Consider the following 17,824-nt stretch of genomic DNA (forward strand, 5'->3'; position numbering starts at 1 on the left):
TTCTTGAAGGACGCCAATATTTCTGGAGTTTACTCTACCTCAAGTTAGGCTTGTAAAGCTGTGAGAAAGGGAAAGCTGTATGGCTGACGTACTGTATCGTATATATCAGTAAAGGGGTCTAGTGAGAACGGAGAACGTGACAACAGAACTCAAACACCTAAATGTTCGCTTCACTTCTGATGAATTGAAAGTCAATTAAGAATAAAGCCTTCTGTCTCCGAGCGAGTAATAACTCTCGTCCGTCGCCATCATTCTGCAAACCATCTGCGTCATTAAACTGTCAAGTTTACGCTTGACTTTGACAACATAATTGAACCTTCTCACATTGTGAGCAGCTGCTGTAGCATCTCATCACCTTCTGTGAAACTTTATACACCATAATTCACGCAGGTCTGAGTTCTGACTTCAGACGTACTGACTGACTTTATATCATTATTAGCATTTTATCATGCAGGGTTTATCTGTTGAATTGTATACACAATATACACCACTTAAAATGGACGCCAAGTGGCTAAATTCCACCTGTAACTGTTTAACTCAATGCAGTAAAAATTAAAGTTAATTAATTCATATCACAATCATAAGTAAACTCCAGGTCTGGTTTATTTACTGTAAATTCTCAACATACAGTACACTGAGAAAACTATAGCAAATTGAATCAAGCATAAATAAATGGAAGAACCCAAGTAAAGTATTCCTGGGTGTCGCTGATGAATCACATAAAGCGTTTGTCTGCCTCTCTGTAAGTGAATGTGTCTCCTTCAAATGGAAGAGGAGGCGGATGGTTGTAGATTCCAGTAAGGAAGATGCCTATGGTTCCGACGGTCATGACGGGAGTCACGATGTAGAAACAGAGACGGTCCACCGTCCTGGCGATCCCACTCCAGTTATCCTTCTCCTGCAAAACACACAAGTCCCAAAAGGCAGATCAAATCGAACCGTATTACTGCGATGTGTCGACTGCAAAGGAGTCAACTCTTTGAGTCGGATCTTTTAGGCGAGTCGAAACAATATTTACATTCGTTTAAAAAGATTTGATCAAAACACCATAAAAATGAAAGCACGATTTTGAGAATTGCAAAAAGAGAGATTTAAGATTGATAAACAAAGACGAATGACTTTGGATGGTTTTGTAGAATAACAAGTCGTTTGGGAGCTGAATGAACTGAGTCAACTCTTATTGCTGAGTGAGCTGGTTCACGGAAAAGAGCCAAAATTCCCATCACTGGTTACTATGTAGTATAATTCCCCTAATAATTTTTTTGTTGTTGTTGTTTTTACTACCGCTTAGCTCATTTATTCTGATGTTCTATATTTTATTGTTCCTGCTTTCAGTAATTAATAAACTTTTGACGGCTATTTTACAATGTCCCTTTCTTTGAGAAATATAATTGGTCAGTATTGTATTAGTGTCTGATGAAATAAATTCATACTTTTGTGGGGGGGGGGTTGTTGGGTTCTACATTATCGAAAACACCCAAATAGTTCATGCAACACGTCACACTGCAAAGTCTGATGTCTCTGAGTGCAGCTCTCACCTCGTTATAGTCATTTTTTTTATGCATGTGCTTGACGATGTAGTTCGCTCCTTCCACAGCCGGCTTCAGCTCGTTATACAGCTGATCGGTCAGCTCCGAGTCGCTGCTCAATTTATACACTGCGAAGAAAAAAAACCACCGACAGATCCTACGAATCATCCAGCAAGCGAGTAATCTCCAAGAAGAAAAAAAAAAGCTCAGTATCTGATGTAGAATACATTTTAATAATATTATATTAAGAAATATAATATTATTAAAATGTATTCTACATCAGATACTGAGCTTTTTTTTTATTATGGCTGCATATTTAATTAAAGCTACAGTAAGAGAAATTTTGACCAGAATAGAATAAAAAGGTTTCTGTTCACATGGTACAGTGACCCACTGTGGTACTGACCGGCGGTGGGTGTGGGCCTCGGGGGCAGGCCGTGTCTCTCTGACTGCTTCTCGAACATCAGGTCACTCCGGGACTTGACGCTGTAATACTCCTCAGCTTTGGCGATGTAACCCACAGAGCTGGAGCGTCTGGGCAGCGCCCCCTCCCACCTCGGCTCGCTGTCATCCGGACGCGACATGCGGAGGACACGAGGAAGCTTCTCCAGGAAGAACTGGGTAATGTCAGTAATTTTATTTAGTTGGTTGTATATTAAGTAGTGTGTATCCCTGTGTGTATATTAATTCATTATATTATTGTTATACACAGTATATATTATTAAGAATATACACACGAAAAGAAAATTCCTGTCTCCTGCTGTTTGTAAAGTTGGGAAAAGAAATGTAAACATTTCCATTTTGATTCATAGTTAAATGATTGCTGTGATGAAGTGCCCTCTAGGGTGCCCTCATAGTATATAAAATGTAACAAATAGCCCTCTAGGGTGCCTGTATAATAAGACATAATGAAGTACCTTCTGTTGTGCCCCTACAATAGAGAAAAGGTGATAAAGTGCCCTCTAGGGTGTCCCTACAATAGAGAAAATGTGATAAAGTGCCCTCTAGGGTGCCCCTATAGTAGATAAAACATAATGAAATGCCTTCTGTGGTGCTCCTACTGTAGATCAAATGTGATAAAGTGCCCTCTGGGGTGCACCTACTGTAGATCAAATGTGATAAAGTGCCCTCTGGGGTGCACCTACAGTAGAGAAAATGTGATAAAGTGCTCTCTAGGGTGCCCCTATAGTAGATAAAACATAATGAAGTGCCTTCTGTGGTGCTTCTACTGTAGATCGAATGTGATAAAGTGCCCTCTGGGGTGCCCCTATAGTAGATAAAACATAATGAAGTGCCTTCTGTGGTGCTCCTACTGTATATCAAATGTGATAAAGTGCCCTCTGGGGTGTGCCTACAGTAGAGAAAATGTGATAAAGTGCTCTCTAGGGTGCCCCTATAGTAGATAAAAATGTGATAAAGTGGCCTCTAGGGTGCCCCTTTGTGTGAGGAAACATGATGCCGTGCCCTCTAAGGTGCCCTTATGGTAGATTAAACAGAAGGTACCCCTTCTGAGTGTTGAAGTGTCCTAATGGGTAACTAACCTCTTTGGTCCACATGGTCATGAAGTGTGTGCTGGGGGTCCTGAAGTGGAGGTTCAACACGATGACACAATTCAACACCACCACAGTGACCAGAACCATGATGAACATCAGATACCTGCGAGAACAACATCCAGGATCCTGATCTTCTCATTTCTCTACATTATTAAAGCTGCTATAACTTTAACTACATTTCCTTGGGCTCATCTTACTCACTTGACGATCAGTGGAACAGCCATGGAGGTCTCGGGTAAACGCTGCGATATCAGGAGCAGGAACACAGACTGGGCCAAGAGCACTGAGATGGACAAGGTCATCTTCTCACCACCTGAACAGTGTCACAAAAACAAACAAACAAACAAACAAACAATCAAAGCCTAAATCAGAGGGAAATGTATCCCTTCTTCAGATATGAAAGATTTTGCCTAAGCATTAGTGTTACAGGTTCAATCTTTTAAGCGTTACAAAGTTACACATCGCTTCTTTAATAGTTACAATGATACAAACTGTTTCTTTAAAAGTTATAAGGATACAAATCATTTATTTAAACATTACAAAGTTGCAAATATTTCTTATTACAAAGTTACTAATCTATTCTTTAAAAGTTAAAAAGGTACTAAAATCCCCTCTCCAACTCTTACAAATTGTTTCTTTAAATGTTACAAAGTTGCTAATTGCTTCTTTAAAAGTGACATAGCTACAAAACACTTCTTTAAGTGCTACAAAGTGGCAAATCACTACTTTAAAAATTACAACGTTATAAATCCCTTCTTTAAAAGTTACAGGTTGCTTCTTTAATACTTACAAAGTTAAAAATTGCTTCTTTAAAAGTAACAAAGTTTCAAATTGCTTCTTTAAGAGTAGAAGTTAGAAGCCACTTTGTTAAAAGTTAAAATGTTACAAATCACTTCTTTAAAAGTTGTAAAGTTGAAAATTGGCTCTTTAAAAGTTAAAAAGTTACTTCTCTACCTGTTACAACTTTAAATGTTTCTTTAAATGTGACAAAATTACAAACCGCTTCTTTAAGTATTACAATGTTACAAATCACTTCTTTGCAAAGTTACAAATCGGCTTTTTAACAGATACAAAGTTACTAAAATCACTTCTCTAACTGTTACAAATCGTTTCATTAAATGTCACAAAGTTACCAATTGCTTCTTTAAAATCACCTCTTTAAATGTGACAAATGTGCTTCTTTAAGTATGTCTTTACAACATTACAAACCCCTTCCTCAAAAGTTACAGATTGCTTCTTTAAAAATTACAAAGTTACCAATCACTTCTTTAAGAGTTACAAATTTTAAAATCACCTCTTTAAAAGATACAAAGTTACAATAAAAGATAGTATGTTACCCTTCTTTAATAATTATATAACATTAAAATATCTTCTTTGATAGGTACAAAATTAGTCATCAATTCCTCACCATGTCACTTCATGCAGTCCTCCCCCTGTGATTGTTAACTCTCAGATATGTTTCACTGGTGTAATATTGAGGTGTTTATATCATTATAAGAAACTAACAATAATACTGGCACATGTGGGAGGCCGGGAGCACGATCCACAGTAAAATGGTTTAATACAAGTAGCTTGCAATAACACCGTTCTACCACAGAGGGCTCCACAATCCCCCACATTCCCAAATGTGGGGTAAAGCAGAGCATGTGGTCGTGAATGTAAAGGGATTTTTTGACTCACTGTCTGCAGGCAGGTAGTACACCAGCGAGGCCAGGAAAGAGATGAGCACACAGGGGATGATGATGTTGACGATGTAGAACAGAGGCTTGCGTTTGATGATGAGGTAGAAGGTGATGTCTTGGTGCTTGTTGCTGTCCATCGGGATGCTCTTGTAGATGTTTCTTCTGGCAGGTCTGTGAATGATCTCCCATTCTCCATTTTCTGAGAGATTAAAAAACATTTAACAGCTAATCGAAAGCAAAATAATATATTTAAGCATGATTCATGTTTACCTGTGAATCCTTCAGGGTCGATGATGATCCACTCCACGCGGTAGCTCTTCTCGGTGTCAGGATCCTGCTCTTCTTTTAAATTTAAGCTGATCTCTTTGGCGTTGTATGTTAAAGAGCTGAAACGTTTAGCATAAAGACGTGTTGGATTCGACGTATAAAATGAATGTTGGTGTTTTGTTGGTGATGATGGTTAATGAAGCAGCAGACCTGAACTTTAAGGTGCAGTTTTGCCAGTCAAAAGGAAAATAGTAGACGTTGATGGAACAGGAACTACGGAAGATAGCAGGAGGCAACCAGTAGACAAACCCGGTGGAGTCCACCAACACGTTACAGTAATAAGCCACCTCGAACTGGGCGTCGTTACTATCGCAGACAGAAACACGAATTATGAAAGACTTTTAAGAACTTTAAGCCGAAGTATGTCATCACAGAGACGTCTTACTTGTTCTCCAAAACGATCTCTGGAAGCCACACCATGCTGGATGGAAGACGCAGGACACTGATGTCATCAAACTCGGACGTGTTCCACGCAAGCCTGTGGTCAGTCCAGCTCTAACAGTAATCACGAGGGAACCCAGAATCAGAACTCTGTTCTAACACTGTTCAAAAAGACTTATTTAAAGCTTCTTGGTGGAACTTTGTGGCTCTGGATGCGAACATTAACCTTCGAAAATGTAACCTTCAGAAATTTTTTTGGTTTGTGCTTTTTTTGTTCTTAGTTCTATAAAGAACCACACAACAGGGAGTTTTGTTCCAAGAGAGGATTCCAGGTAGAACACTTCTGAAAAACTACTGCGGAAATGACAGAAGGAATGCTTTTTTGAAAAATTATATAAGTTGTGGCTTTTAGAACCTTTAAGATTTCTCACATTTGTCAGTCTGGGTAAACCCTTAAAGGTCCCGTAAACACTCAGTAATCAACTCTGAACTTTTCAGAGGGTTCTAAGTAGAAAACTTTTATTTTTAAATGTAAAGTTTTTCTGGATCATATAAACGGTTATAAAGTTATGGTTCTAAGCCCAAACGTTGTGCTGTTTCCTCTGAAGAAATCTGAAAGGTTCTATGCAGACCTGGCGGACTTACGTGTTCCATCCACACATTCGTCAGTAAAGTTTCGCTGACTTCATTCTGTCACGGAGAGATTCAAATCAGAATAAAGTGATGTCAACAGATTTTAGTGTGACAAGAAAATGTTTCGATGAAGTTCTGAGGATGAATAACTCCAATAAATCAGTATAATGATAAAAATGAAGGATAAAGTGATAGTGCTCGGGACTACAGCTCTGTATGAACACGCACTCACCAGGGAGATGAGGTTGGAGAGCATCAGTGAGAGATAAATCATCACCGCCTCGTCTTTGTTTTGAACTGGACGCAGTTCTTTGTTGTATCTGCGCTCTTTTATCAGGTGGTTGATGAGACGCTCCTCCTCGTTCCTGCCGCTGCATCCTGTGTGTGAGACGTGAACATTTATGCGCTTTATATCCTTCATCGTGTAAAGGATCGTGTTAAGGATCGTGTAAAGGATCGTGTTAAGGATCGTGTAAAGGATCGCGTAAAGGATCGCGTTAAGGATCGTGTAAAGGATCGCGCAAAGGATCGCGCAAAGGATCGTGTTAAGGATCGTGTTAAGGATCGTGTAAAGGATCGTGTAAAGGATCCTAAGGCTCAGAATGTTTCCATTTCCATTTCCATAGTGTCATGAATTAAATATCAGTAAGCGTTGGGCTGTAAATGCTACAAATGGTGAAAACTTGAACAGCTCCTTTTCTTATTTTGCTTTCTTATATATATATATATACATATATATATATATGAATGCTGCATTCTAAGATATGACGTTCTTCGGAGGTTCTTACCTTCCTGGATGGATTCTACTTGGAACCGTCTCTATAAGAGAAACTCAGGTTCTCTATACTCTTTTGAAGATATAGGTTACAATGCACACACCAAAAAAACTCGTATGGGTTCTACAGTTAAGAGTGTGCACACTTAAAAACAAAAGTGCCATAAAAGTTTTTTTGTTGTTCTGTTCTGGTAAAAATAAATAAATAAAATAAATAAATAAAATAAAATTATTAACTAATCAGTTAATAAATTATGAAACTCAGAGTACACCTCAAAATTCTTATTAAACTGGTGGACTGAACCATTTCCGTCTTTTCGGGGGGGTGTTCCTTAAATATGGAATGTTCTGTGTCTGAGTTTGTTTCTTCTGTCAGTATGAGCTTATTTATAACTGTATTCAGAATTAAATTTTAAAACTAACCACCAAAACACACATTCTGTTGCAGTATTATTGCATCTCACGCTGTGTATTGAGATAAACGATTCCATAAAACTTTTCTGCATATTAAAACCTCAATATGGAGAACAATATTGGAGCTGGAACACATTCTAATCATGTCTAGTTTTAAAAGTCAGGAAATTGTGAGCTCTGAAATGCGTGTTAAACTGTACATCAAACAAACAAACAAACAAACAAAATATAGGTAGTTTAGACCTGAGATTTGTGCTTTGAAAGAGTGAAACAAACATATGCACTGGGGAATGGAATTAGTTTGATTAGTTTAAGTAATCAATTGTCTTCTTACCTGACAGAAAGAAGGAGAGCAAAACTGGAAGCAGATAAAAAACTAACTTCATCTTATTTCCGTCCTCTTTTGTGATTTCTGATTTTCTCTTGTTGTCTCTGATTGTGTGAATGTGAATGTGAACTCTCCTGGACTGACTCGGACAGGTGGCAAAAAAAACACAGGGAAAAAATAGACACACGAGCTCTCACTTCCGGTGCTGAGTTACAGTGCGCTGGAGGGGGAGGAGGGGAGGAGAGTAAGGGACACACTTTTTTCAAGATCACACACACACACACACACACTATTTTGCTCCATTAATTGCACAGACACACAAGAGAATTGAGAGTTTTATCTAAATGCATCCAGCAGGTGGCGCTATAGGATTGGTTAAAATAGATCCTCAGCTTCCGGTTTCTGTAAACCCCGAGCACAGCAGGCCAGAGGCGAGCTGGACATCAGCTGTTGTTTGCATTTCTTCACGACTCCGAACTTCTGAGTGCTGAATTTGGTGTACAGTAAAACCTCAGAGCTGAATTCAGTGTGTAATCAGCACCAACTGGTTTACAAGCAGCCGGATGTATATGAGCACTGGTTAGTGGGTAGATTATATAACCACTGGAAAACAAATGTCAAAGTGTCTACACTTTCAAAACAATAAGTATTGACCCCTATCCTTCCTTGTCCTTGTCACTGAAGTGGTATTTGAGCCTTTAGCGTGTGTTTATTACTCTGAAAAGTAATTAAAGGTACAATAGTGTTCCTTACGTCCGGTACTGTCAGTTTAAAGGTACTCTACATTCACATTACCAGTACATAACACATACACAGTACCTGTACAAAAGATATAGATAATATAGATAATAAAGATAGATAGATAGATAGATAGATAGATAGATAGATAGATAGATAGATAGATTGGTTGGTTGGTTGATTGATTGATTGATTGATTGATTGATTGGTGGATATTGGGGGTACCGGGCCAGTGAAAAAGGACCCTACAGTTTTTTTCTTTCTTCCCTGTTTTTGTTTGTTTGTTTGTATGTTGCTTTCTAGCGCTGACGCTGCTGTCCGAGGTGCTGAAGGTTTATCACCTGCATTTCAAAAACTTTTCACTGCATTCACAGATTACAGAATTCATACACGTCAAGTTTAATCAGATAATGAACCGAAAGAAATATCAGCTGGCATGTGGACACTCCTGGAAGATGTTTTATCGTCTGTCTGTCTGTCTGTCTCTTCTGTTTATTCATGCTGTCTTTTATTTTCTTTTGTTTCTCTTTGCATTTCTTTTCTTACTCTCTTATCAACAGATTATAGTTAGATTTAACGACGTGGAACTTCCGAGAGACGAGTTCCTGTTCTCACCTCCATGATAGCAGCTATAAACTTTTGCTCCCTCACCACCCCTCCTCTCTCTCTCTCTCTCTCTCTCTCTCTCTCACACACACTCTCTCTCTCTCTCTCTCTCACTTTGTTTAAATTCCTGCTTTCAGTCTCTTTTTTCCCCTTCTCTATCTATTTATCTATCTATCTATCTATCTAACTATCTGCCTGTGTTCTTTCTTTAATATGTTATTTTTTTCTTTATGCACCCCCCCCCCCCGGCTATAAACCCGGATGAATGACTTCACTTTTCCGCCTGGGTGTTCCTTTATGGTCTTTGGGATCTCCCTGCGTTTTTCCACCAGAGCTGCGTGTTATCACCACCACCAATCCCTGTATTTCTCTCTCTCTCTCTCTCTCTCTCTCTTCCTCTCTCCCCCTCTCTGTTACCATAACAGCTCATTGAGTCCGGATTCAGAGCGAACGCACGCTGCTGGAGTTGGAGTTTACACTCAACCCGACCGAGCCCGAACCCGAACCTCTCGTTTTCTCTCTCTCTCTCACTCCTTCTTTCGTGTCCTCCTCAGCCATGTCCGAGGTTTTGCCCTACAGCGAGGGGAAGATGAACGGCTACGGACCGGACGACGAGGTCGGACAAATGTCGTTCAGCTGCCGGCTGCAGGACACCAACTCGTTTTTCGGCGCGTCGCAGTCAAAAAGGCCGCCGAAACTCGGACAAATCGGACGGGCAAAACACGGTGAGTGACTCGGGGATGACCAGAAGGGGATTTTGGTCTTTATCAAATAGAAATATATTTTTAAAAGAAAGAAAACTTACAATTCTACCCAATGCATTTCTCGGCATGGCACAATGCGCACTGTGGTGGTGATGAGGATAATAACTGTGGTATTTATTTATTTAATTTTTTTTATTTATTTACTGTCGGACAATACGCATAATCATCATCATCATCATCATCATCATTATTATTATTATTATTATTATTATTATTATTATTAATTTGAATTAAGCATACTCATGGTTTCTTCTCTTTCTCAGTGGTCATTGAAGACGACCGAATAGACGAGGTGCTGAAAGGCATGGCGGATAAACCGTCCCCCGGTGTGTAGACCCTCCTGACGCCTAAGAACCTTTTTTGCATTTAATCACCGGTTTGATGCGCCGCATGTAAAGCAGTGAGGAGCGACTGAGAAGCCTCTGAGGATCAGGATGCTGAGAGCGGACTGAGGAAGAGATGATGATGATGATGATGATGATGATGATGGACTAACATGACATGACCGCGGGCGTATGGGTTTTAGGGGTGAAAAAAATAAGTGGAATTTTCTTTCCAAGCTGCTGGTTTAGCTTATAGGCCTACTTCTCCAAACTAAACCCATCTAGATTAATCCACCCACCTTCATCACAGCGATGAGAAGAAGTTCTGCTCGGGGTCCGACTTCATCCGTCATCACGATATCAATTCAGTATCGGACATCGGTGTCGGTTTTAGCAGTGCCACGTTTCACATCGATGTAGCTGCGTTCACGTGCTGTCGGAGATCATAGGAATAAATTACGGGTCACGAGCTCACAAACGACGCAACACTGAGTTTTAATAGTGTAGAAAAAATAATGAAAGGCAACAGTTGATGATAATTGTGTGCATGCAAAATGCATGACATTTCAACTGTATAAATATACAGCGATATTTAAATATTCATGTGTTAGACTAGAATAGTGTACACACTTAGAAATAAAGGTACCAAATTGTACTTTTTCTTTTCCTGTCAGTCGGTTGGTAGTCTACCTTCGAAGGTAAGGTACATGTTGTTCATCTTTAATTAAACTTTAAAGCTAAATCAGTGCTCATTCAGCTTCAATTATTATTATTATTTTTTACAAGCAACAAGAGAAGTACACCTTGGCACCTTTATCTGTCACAGTGCAGCCTGAACATCATTTCAAACGTGTTTTCTGCTTGCTACAGGCTGGCTGTGGTGTTCATTACGTAACATCCACACACCATGTTTTTTTAAATTTATTTCCACTTCCGGCTTCTGCGTCATGCCCTAATTACACACTTCCGAGACATTGAACGTAGCATGAGCTCATTTTAAAGTTCAACATCGCGCGCACACACACACACAAAGCAGGCCTGGTCCTGATGTGTGTGTCAACCAGAGAAGAAGACATCTGCAAATATGAGAAAATATGTTAATTATATGATAATGATATAATAATGATATGATAATTATCCCCATAAACACCGCAGGTTAAGAGCAGATAAACACGAAGTTTACATCCAATGCCAGCAAGGACCTAAAAGAAGTATTAATAATCATTCTGACTTTTTTTTTAAGGACAAGGAGAGGAATTTATTTCATTTCATCATTTTTGAAAAAACGTTTGGCGTTGTGTATATAGAAAATCTCTTGGTGATTGAGTTTGCATGACCTTTGTGCCAACGCAGGTGTTTGCACCTGTGTCCAAAACCCCTTCTTTTTACTGAAGTTAATATTTGTATTTAATATTTTTTTATAAATAAATATTTGTTACTTAAAATGATATGCTAATGTGCATTCAGAGGCATAATAATAATAATAATAATAATAATAATAATAATAATAATGGAATGTTTCAGATATTTTAATACATCGACATATTATTATTATTATTATTATTATTATTATTATTGCTTGTTATTCGAAAACTGAAAATACTCCATTCCATTTTTCCATCATCAAGTCATCTAACACAGTGTTATTTCATTTTTATTTTCAGTTACTTATTTATGTATTTATTTATTTTATACTATTCTGTATGGTTTGTTGTGCATGAAATCGTAATATTTTCCAAATGAATGAGCATTTTTACAAAGAAAAAAAAAATCATCTCAGCACTTCTGGAGAATGAACCATTGTGTACTCTGATGTCATCTCACTGTACTTGCTGAGTTTAATAAATGGGGACAGAAGCTGTCAAGTCGGCTGATTTGTTCAGTTTTCAAATACTGAATGATTTCCCATCCGAGACGGGCAATGCGTAAGCTAGGAATAATAATAAAAAAAGAATTTCAAGCATTTAGTGGATATAATATACCACAATCCTCTTCATCTATAAACTATAACTAAACCAAATATACTCAATTTCAACAGAGACAGAAAAAATATCACCAGCATTTATGACTAGAAGACACACATGACTGGGTGAAGTTTTCAAGTTTTATTCAGTGTTTAAAATTAGAAAAGAAAACAAACACAAGCATGCTTAACAAATACACATCGAGCTCTGTATGAGAGATGATGCACGCACGCAGTTAAAGTCAGTTCCTTCATTAACGACAGCGAGAACGTAAAGCTGTGAATCTGCAGTGATCCTGCTGAATCTACCTGGCAGTACAGGTGAGTCTCTGCAGGGACAAAGCTGAAGAATTTAATCAATCTGGCAACCCGTGCATGAGCGTATTCATCATCACTACTACAGGAAAAACAATAGGTCTAAAGAGCAGCCTAGGGATGTAAGTGAGCATGAGTACATCACTAGGAATGAACAGATAGTGTGTTCTGAACAGATACACATCCCAAAACAACAACAAAACACTTGAAAACAAGGATTATGAACATAAACAATGGATACTAGGGAAAAACCACACAGAATAAGTACTAGGCTGCGGCACACATACACGAGACAACAATACAAGCTTGACAGTAAGGTGCAGAAACACTAGAACTTATATAGGGGTGTTAATGAGGGTGAGATGAGACACAGGTGTGAGTGCTTGTTGAGACATGTGACAGGTCATGTGACATGCTAGGGCTGATGGGTGATGTAGTCCAGCGCCGATTTCGGCATAACCATTACATATTTATTTTTGTGTTGTTGTTTTTTTTTTTAAAGAAAGGTTCACATGGTGTTTGGTTGCGACTAGAGCTGTGCATCGGGGCTGGGCTCCAACACAAAATGTCATGCGAGCAAGTGGGAGGTTTTTGTTTTACGGAACAAAGAAAGATCACGTTCATCAACATCGTCACAAGCGTGCGGTGCAGGCTGATGCATTTACAGCTTTATTCACTCATCCTTAGTAACCGCCTGGTCAGAGTCATGGTGGTTTAAATTACGCTGCTAAAGATAAACCTTTGTTCTGTCTTCAGGAGATCACACCGTCGAATCCCGACGATGCCACGGCTCTGAGTCAAGAGAGCGGTATTGGCTGTGCTTTCCGAGTGGGAGGGGCATACTCTCTCTAAACTGTCAATCTCAGCAAGACTAGCCAACTCTAGGCGTCTCATGTGTGAGCTCACATATGCGGAACAGGGCGGAGAGCGGAGAGATTTTAAAAAAACATTCCTAATTGAGAGTGGTTGTGTACTGGAGTGATGTAGCTGAGGTTGAGGAACTGTCAGAGCAACAATTCACAGACATTACTTACATTTGTACATCTGGGGTTCTCCAGTGTATACACAGCAAAATCACCAGTGTTGATTTAACACCCACAGTGTTGAATTTACACCCTACAATGTTTATATAAGTCCACTGGACTCAAATAAACACTCTGGGTGTTAATTCAACACTAGGGATTTTATTGTGTAGTGGTAGAGTTCATAAAGGGAATAAAAAAAACCTCTCTGGTTTAGGCCACTCCCACTTACAGGTTTAAATCCGACTACAGATACAGATGTCCTTGTGTTACACTCGTAATGTTTATCTTCATTGACAAAGCTGCTTCAGAGAGCAACGTTTACATCATTTGAGCAGCTCCAGTATTACACTTTAACACTCATGTCCGTGTGAATGTTATTCGTTTGCGTTGGCGTCCCAGCACACTGTAGTACTCCAGTATTTACACTAAGTATATAGATGCAGATGATTCATGTGTGTCTCACTATTCATCTCACTGACACTGAATTATTTATTTATTACCCACATATCAGACATCAAATATCTCAGTAAATCTTCATCCTCATCAGCCAGTGCCATTTTAATGATCCAAAACACACACACACACACACACACACACACACACACACACACACACATCTTCTTACTGATCGTCTCACAAATCGGATAAACATCTCATGAAAAGCCAGCAGATCTCTCCAGCGCTGCTCTAATGACAGCCTGGAGCTTTTCAGAAGCGCTGTAAATGCTTTAATAAACAGCACATGTGGGAAAAGCACAAAGCAGTTCGACAGGAGGGAGCTCACGGCCCTTTTACGTTTTACTCCACTGCGTTAAAATTGTCATTAAAAACGTTCTGAAGCTGTCACGAGCGGCCGCATTAACATCCTAACGGCGCAGACTGAGCAAACAACTGAAGAGATGAATGAATGAAACTCTGAATCATTCTGTAGAAACAGAGGAAACTAATGAGCACATACTCTGAAATCAACACGTGCCGAAAACGTCGTAATGAAAAGAAAAACAAACAAACAGCATGTTGAGAACAATTCAGCGTCACCTTACACACGTGTTCTGCTGACGACGATCAAGAATGAATCCATTCTGTGTTATTTTCTCTTTAGCAGTGCGAATTATAGGCTATTCAAAACACACAACACACCATCCAGTACGGTGTTCCTCAAGGTTCTGTATCAGCGCCGCTCCTGTTTTGAATCTACGTATACAGGGAATCTCATCCAGGGAAAAAGATCCATCGTTTAACGGATTATATAAAAAAATACTCGATTCTTCTCTCTGTTCAAGCTAATTAGATGAAAACAAACAAAAACGCAGCTTGTCGTGTTACAGAGAAACCGCAAAGAACAAATCTCGCTCTTGGTTTTGGGTTTTCTTTGACGGCGTAAACGATGTTCTAGATATCGAAATATCAAACGGAGAATATCAAGTGTTCCGGATGGTTCTGTATCAGCGCCCAATGTGTAGTTGTGAGTAGTTATCTGGAATAATCTTTAGTCTTATGCTAATGATACGCAATTGTTTTTGTCTCACTCACCCGATCAATCGTCATCATTTTCACCAATTATTACTGAGGGTGTAAAAAAAATATTAGAAATCAGATTGTCAAATCATTTTCTTTAACGCTCATTGTTTGCTTGTTTTAAGAACATGAGAACAAACGATCGGATATTAGCTTTCATTTTGGAGTATACTTTTTCAGTTTTACTACTGAGTTGAATTCATATATCAAAAAATATTTATCCATCCATCCATCCATCCATCCTGCTGGATTTAGGGTCAGGTTATTGTAATTTTTTTAATGATATATTTTCTAATATTTCTATTATTATTAGCTGTTTATTCTTTTTTTGTGAACCAATTTGAGCTGCATTTTAACGTCTGATATCTGCTATATAATAAATTTTTATTTTGTTTTTGTTTGAAAAAAATCTTTCAAATGAGACCAGTTCATGTTCAAAGTTTATGTACTATAACATTTTTATAAAATCCAAGGTTAAATCTTTTCAGTTCAGCTTGAACTCAGTTCTATAAACACAGTCTTTATAGTATTATTTTTAACAGTAATAACTGTCACGAAGCAGTTTTAGAGAAATTCAGATTATGCTCTGCGGCCGGATTCATACAAATCTTCTTAAGAAAGAAAGAAGTTAAGAAAGTTCTTAAGATAAATACTAAGACGTTGGTAAGAATGTTCCTAAGTGCAGCTCTTTCTTAGAAATTCTCAAATATTTTCTTAAGAACATTTTATAAAATGACAATACTGTAAAATCTACAACAAATTCAATACTGCCAAATTTTTAATTGATCCATTTATTATCTTTTTTTTTTTTTAAGTAGCAATCGCTTCCTGATCATTTATTCAAACGTAAAGGGCTTCATTTAACAATGTTAACACACATTAACCCACACAGGAGAATTTACTTGCTGGAAAATGCAGAACAATAAGCCAAGTACGCTTATTATTATTATTATTATTATTATTATTATTATTATTATTATTATTATTATAGATTATACATGTAAAATATTGTAGCAGTTATACAGTATTTATTACATGTTGAAAGTTTTATAATTTTGTAATGATTAATATTTGAAACAGCGCAGTAAATTCATTAAAAAAATTTAACCCTTTGCTAATCTAAGACTTGTTGGCATTTATCCTAACTTTAAGAAGTTATTCACGATGATTTTAAAGAACATACCTTTTTAAGAATTTTAATTTTTCTTAAGTTTTTTCTTCGGAACAATCTATAAAAAAATTCTTAACTTATTCTTTACTCTTTTTTAAATGAAGTTAAAAAATAAGAAGAAAATGGCAGTTAAGAAGAATTGTATTCTTAAGAACATTTCGTGAATCCGAGCTCAGGGTCTGAAGTTAATTAGAAGATCGCTTCATGAGCTCGTTCTTAAATGTTTTGGCAAACTTCTTTTTTTTATTGTGCTGAAATTCTTTAGCGTATTGATTTTAAAAGGTTATTGTGTGAATTTTGATGATGTACGTATTTTAAAAAGGCAGTAAATCTGGCAGTTTAGTTCAGCTGAGATCTGCAGTTGGAGAATAGATCAGTACCATAGAGGATCAGCTCTAATGTTCTCGCAACCTTCAAGCCAAAACCTGCTAATGACACATCCTACACATGCACACTTAGTCACCAATACACACTCGCTTTTACCCGTGTGTGTGTGTGTGTGTGTGTGTGTGTGTGGATAACCATTACTTTCCATTCCCATATGTGTTATCTAACAGATTCCCTGTGCTGTCAGCAACCTCAGGCCTCTCCAGCTCCGGGTCAGTTCGCTTACAGTCTTTCGGCCTCGTTACGGACCAGAAGCGAATCAGCAGTGTGGAATTCTGGTCTCGGTTCTGCGGAGGCGTTCCGAGCTTCTGTCAGCCGTCGTAATGACTCACGTAGACTTTTGAAAGTACAGTTATTTAAACCGTGGCACGACGTGCATGCTGAATCATGGAAATTTCGAGAGCCTGGAGATAAACATCTTCTGCATTTAAAAGAAAACAGTTATTACTGAATATTTCAGCTCTGAATTAAAAATACATGCTTTCCGGTTGATTAATGCAGGGCCTGTGTGGCGTTCTGCACTCTTCTGAGGATATATTTAGAATATATTTAGACGTTCCCGGTGTGCGGTTTGTGTTTGATGTTTCTCTGTGATGAAAACTGAGGAAATGTGGAGTGTGTGTAGGGTTCTGGTGTCTTCATGCTCATGAACATGAGACTCAAACTTCCACTGCACTATACACTAATGCACAACATTCACTCCCTGAAAGAAAATATACAGTGCAATCGTATCTAAAAATCTTGGCACCCTTTGTGATGACCAACTATAATGATAAAGTTCTATGTAAAGCACTAGTTTCGAATATATTGGCACCCCTGCCACTTAGAATCGAGCAGTAAATTGTGTTGAGTCTGAATTTGAATCTTGTGGTTCATTTGCTGCTTGGCTTTGGTTTGGTTTCCAACTGCACGCCATTAAACCAAATAAAAAGCCAAAACAAGAAGAAGAAGTTTGAGGGCAGTGTAGGACGTCATAAAACGTGTTTCTTTACTGGTTGGAAATACAGCGATGGAAAAAGTCACGCAGAGATCACTAAAATCATCTGCGCGTGGAGAACATGGAGATCAGACATCTTGTGCGTCAGATCCAGAACACACCGAACATGGCGTACGTGAAAGGCTGTTAAGGAACACTTGTGAAGGATCTCCATCCGCTCTTCTCATGTTTGTGCATGTGGACATCAAGTTTAAATCCGTAGGAAGTGATTTGTGTCATGTAAACGTTTTCTGTGCTGATTCGGACTCATGTTTGGGTCATTAACCTGTTGAAAGATCCATGGACAGGTACATAAACTTCAAAGCATCACTGATCTTCTCTTCTCAATTTCACAACCCTTGTTGTTATGCAATGCTAAAGCTGTCATCTTTTTCGTGTATATTTAGGACACGCGC

At 38.4% G+C, this 17,824-nt stretch overlaps 2 protein-coding genes across 2 annotated transcripts; one reads left to right on the forward strand and one right to left on the reverse strand.

Annotated features, from left to right (window-relative positions):
* Positions 1-595: 595 nt before the first annotated feature.
* Positions 596-8,032, reverse strand: chrnd (cholinergic receptor, nicotinic, delta (muscle)). The gene is made up of 12 exons (XM_053612041.1): positions 7,629-8,032; positions 6,338-6,483; positions 6,118-6,162; positions 5,477-5,586; positions 5,242-5,397; positions 5,035-5,150; positions 4,763-4,963; positions 3,284-3,395; positions 3,071-3,185; positions 1,936-2,146; positions 1,539-1,657; positions 596-898 (listed from the first exon to the last, which is right to left on the reverse strand). The coding sequence occupies exons 1-12, from the start codon at positions 7,678-7,680 to the stop codon at positions 716-718; spliced, it is 1,566 nt and encodes a 521-aa protein (XP_053468016.1). The 5' UTR covers positions 7,681-8,032; the 3' UTR covers positions 596-715.
* Positions 8,033-9,403: 1,371 nt separating this feature from the next.
* camk2n2 (calcium/calmodulin-dependent protein kinase II inhibitor 2) lies at positions 9,404-12,106 on the forward strand. The gene is made up of 2 exons (XM_053612042.1): positions 9,404-9,691; positions 9,994-12,106. The coding sequence occupies exons 1-2, from the start codon at positions 9,523-9,525 to the stop codon at positions 10,062-10,064; spliced, it is 240 nt and encodes a 79-aa protein (XP_053468017.1). The 5' UTR covers positions 9,404-9,522; the 3' UTR covers positions 10,065-12,106.
* The last annotated feature ends 5,718 nt before the right edge of the window (positions 12,107-17,824 follow it).

The sequence above is a fragment of the Ictalurus furcatus genome, chromosome 23, assembly GCF_023375685.1.
Source record: "Ictalurus furcatus strain D&B chromosome 23, Billie_1.0, whole genome shotgun sequence".
Lineage (NCBI taxonomy): Eukaryota > Metazoa > Chordata > Actinopteri > Siluriformes > Ictaluridae > Ictalurus > Ictalurus furcatus.

Bases quoted from the DNA above. Each gene is read 5' to 3' on its own strand.
- camk2n2 (XM_053612042.1), top strand. From the start codon at position 9,523: ATGTCCGAGGTTTTGCCCTACAGCGAGGGGAAGATGAACGGCTACGGA. The intron at 9,692-9,993 runs GTGAGTGACTCG...TCTCTTTCTCAG, and splicing joins AATCGGACGGGCAAAACACG to TGGTCATTGAAGACGACCGA.
- chrnd (XM_053612041.1), bottom strand. From the start codon at position 7,680: ATGAAGTTAGTTTTTTATCTGCTTCCAGTTTTGCTCTCCTTCTTTCTG. The intron at 4,964-5,034 runs GTAAACATGAAT...TTAATCTCTCAG, and splicing joins CGACCCTGAAGGATTCACAG to AAAATGGAGAATGGGAGATC. The intron at 1,658-1,935 runs GTCAGTACCACA...TTTTCTTCGCAG, and splicing joins GAGGCCCACACCCACCGCCG to TGTATAAATTGAGCAGCGAC.